This window comes from Carlito syrichta, unplaced genomic scaffold (assembly GCF_000164805.1).
Source record: "Carlito syrichta isolate Samal-C Ts95f unplaced genomic scaffold, Tarsius_syrichta-2.0.1 Scaffold304686, whole genome shotgun sequence".
Classification (NCBI taxonomy): domain Eukaryota; kingdom Metazoa; phylum Chordata; class Mammalia; order Primates; family Tarsiidae; genus Carlito; species Carlito syrichta.
Window position 1 is genome coordinate 264,196 of NW_007248782.1, and position 3,352 is coordinate 267,547.

The window sequence follows — 3,352 nt, forward strand, 5'->3', positions numbered from 1 at the left end:
TCCAGCTACTGGGAAGGCTGAGGCGGAAGGATCGCCGGAGCCCAGCAGGTCGAGGCTGCGGTGGCCGGGAGCAGCCATTGCACTCCAGTCTGGGTGATCGAGTGAGACTCCAACTCAAAACAAAAAAAAAACCAAAAAACCCACAGATTTCTTGTTAAACTTGAGAAGAGTGGAAGTGAGATCAGGGACATGTTAATCCAAGTTTATGAGGATAATGCCATGAAGAAAACAGCAGTGTACAAATGTATTAAATATTTTTCTTTTTTTTTTTTTGTTTGAGTTGGAGTCTCATTCAGTCACCCAGGCTGAAGTGCAGTGGCACACTCAGCCTTGACCTGCTGGGTTCAGGTGATCCTTCCACCTCAGCCTTTCAAGCACCTGGAACTACAGGCGCATGCCACCATGCCTGGCTGAATTTTTGTGTGTGATTTATTGTAGAGACGAGGTCTCACCAAGTTGCTCAGGCTGGTCTCAAACCCCTGGGCTCAGGTAATCCTCTCACCTCGGCCTCCCAAAGTGCTGGGATTACAGGCTGAGCCACTATGCCCGGCCTAAATGTTTTTCTGAGAGTAGAGAAAGTGTCACTGATGAAAAGAGGTCAGGATGGCCAGTAATGAGCAGAACTGATGAAAACATTGCAAAACTTTATCCAATCGTGTGTCAAAATTGTCAGCTGACTGTGAGAAGCATAGCAGACCAAATAAACAGCGATAGAAAAACAAGAAAAAATGTTTTTGTTTTTTGAGTTTGTGTCTCACTCTGTCGCCCAGGCTGGAGTGCAGTAGTATGCTCACAGTCACCTTAGCCTCGACCTGCTGGGTTCAGGCAATCATTCCGTCTCAGTCTTCCAAGTAGCTAGAACTTCAGGCATGCGCCACCACACTTGGCTAATTTTTTGGATTTATTGTACAGATGAGGTCTCACCAAGTTGCCCAGGCTACCTCAGCTTCCCAAAGTACTGGGATTGTAGGCATGAGCCACCATGCCCAGCTGGAAAAATCTTAATGGAAAATCTTGGCATGAGAAAGGTGTGTGCAAAACTGGTCCTGAAGGAGCTCTTGCATCTCGACAATGCAACCAGCTCACACAGCCCTGTCTGTGAGGGAGTTTTTAGCCAGTAAACAAATGACTATATTGGAATACCCTCCCTACTCACCTGATCTGGCCCATAATGACATTTTTCTTTACCGGAAGATAAAAGAAATATTGAAAGGAAGATTTTGATGACATTCAGGACATCAAGAGTAATAAGATGACAGCACTGACGACCATTCCAAAAAGAGTTCCAAAACAGCTTTGGCGAGTGGACTAGGCACTGATGTCAGTGCATAACTACCCAAGGAGTACTTTGAAGGTGACTGTGGTGATATTTAGCAATGAGGTATGTACACTTTTTCTAGGATGAGTTCGTGAGCTTAATTGTTAGACCTCATACACATTAGGAAGACAGAAGTTACAAGGGACCATAACAGGACATATGAGATTATACTGGTTCTATCCAGGAAGGTGAGGTATTTCTAAAGGAGAGAGGGGTTGCAGGTTATAGGTGTATTCAAAGATTTCCTGACAATTAGTTAGCTAGAGTTATCCGAGGAATTTTGAAAGTAGTAAAAGAAATGGGCAGCTTTTGAAGAATGAGAAGGGACTCAAGTTTCTTGATATGTAGATGAAGCCTTATGGATGACTTCAGAGAGAATAGGTAAGTGTCTGAAGAAATGCCCAAGCTGGACACGGTGGCTCATGCCTGTAATCCCAGCATTTTGGAAGGCGGAGGTGAGAGGATTGCCCGAGCCCAGGAGTTCCAGACCAGCCTGGGCAATACAACAAGACCTTGTCTCTACAGAAAATAAAAAAATTAGCTGGGAGTGGTGGTGTGTGCCTGTAGCCTCAACTACTTGGGAGGCTGAGGTGGAAGGATTGCCTGAGCCCAGGAAGTCGAGGCTGCAGAGGCCGTGAGCATGCCACTGCACTTCAGCCTGGGCCACAGAGTGGGACGCCAACTTAAAAAAAAAAAAAAAAAAAAGCCTGTCTTTCAAGGTCCTTTAGGAATTTGACAAAATAAAGAAAAAAGGTCAGAGTTTAGTCCTCAGCTACTATGACTAATACTGCATGAATATTTATGTCAAAGGTCTCTTTGTGTAGACAGGTTTCATTTCTCAGGTGTATATATAACTAGGAGAATTGCTGTATCAAATGGTAATAAAGCCTACCCCTTTTGGGGAACTTCCATGCCGTCCTCCACAGCAGCTGCGCCATTTTACATTCCCACGAGCGGCATATGAAAGTTCCAGTTTCTGCACAGTCTCGGTGCAAAGGCCGATTTTCTGCAACCGGGATTGAGCTCTCCCCCCACGGAGCCAGCCTCAGCTGCCAAGCTCCGCGCGCAGGCGCACTGGAGTGCTGGCGCGCCGCCGAGGCGGGACGTGCAGCCGCTAGGAGCGGGGCTGCGATGCGCAGCGTACGTGCCCCGGAAGCGGAAGCCAGCCCGGCTTTCCCGGCGGCCGATTCGAGGGCTTGATTTGACGAAAGCCGCTGCTCCCAAGAGCTGCGGCCGAGCGGATCATGCCGTCCGAGGGCCGCTGCTGGGAGACCCTGCAGGCGCTGCGGAGTTCCGACAAAGGTCGCCTTTGCTACCACCGTGACTGGCTGCTGCGAGGCGAGGTGAGCACTGACCCGGGAGGGGGTAGGCCCTTCCAGCCCCTCGCGAGGGTACCCAGCTCTTCCCTCCCCTTGTGTTCTAACAACCCGCAATGATTCTTCCTTCTTTCTTTCCTTCTTTCCTTCCTTCCCGCTTTCTGTCTGTCTGTCTTCCTTCTTTCCTTTTCTAACAACCCTCAATGATTTCCCCTTCCTCCCTCCCTCCCTCTCTCCTTCGGGGTCTCACTGTATGGGCCAGGCTGGAGTGCCAACTCCAGTGAAATGATCACAGCACACCGCTGCCTCGACCTGCTGGACTCAGGCAATCCTTCCACCTCAGCTTTCCAAGTAGCTGGAACTACAGGCAAATGCCACCACGCCCAGCTAATTTTTTGATTTATTGTAGAGATGATGTCTCATCATGTTGCCCAGGCTGGTCTCGAACCCACAGGCTCAGGCAATCTTCTCGCCTCAGCCTCGCAAAGTACTGAGATTGCAGGCTTGAGCCACCGCGCCAGGGCTTATTTTTATTTTTTTACTCTTTTTTGAGTCGGAGTCTCACTCAGTCACCCAGACTGGAGTGCAGAGGCACACTCAGGGCCACTGCAACCTCAACCTGCTGGGCTCAGGTGATCCTTCAGCCTCAGGCATCCAAGTAGCTGGAACTACAGGTGTGCATCACCACCACACCTAGGTATTTTTTTTTTTTTTTTTG

At 48.9% G+C, this 3,352-nt stretch overlaps 1 protein-coding gene across 1 annotated transcript in view; it reads left to right on the top strand.

Annotated features, from left to right (window-relative positions):
- The first annotated feature begins 2,549 nt into the window (after positions 1-2,549).
- Positions 2,550-3,352, top strand: part of GLE1 (GLE1, RNA export mediator) — a 47,947-nt gene continuing 47,144 nt past the window's right edge. The window contains exon 1 of the mRNA XM_021713699.1: positions 2,550-2,661. Within this exon, the coding sequence (XP_021569374.1) occupies positions 2,563-2,661 (99 nt within the window). The 5' untranslated portion in view covers positions 2,550-2,562. The remainder of the gene's footprint in view (positions 2,662-3,352) is intronic.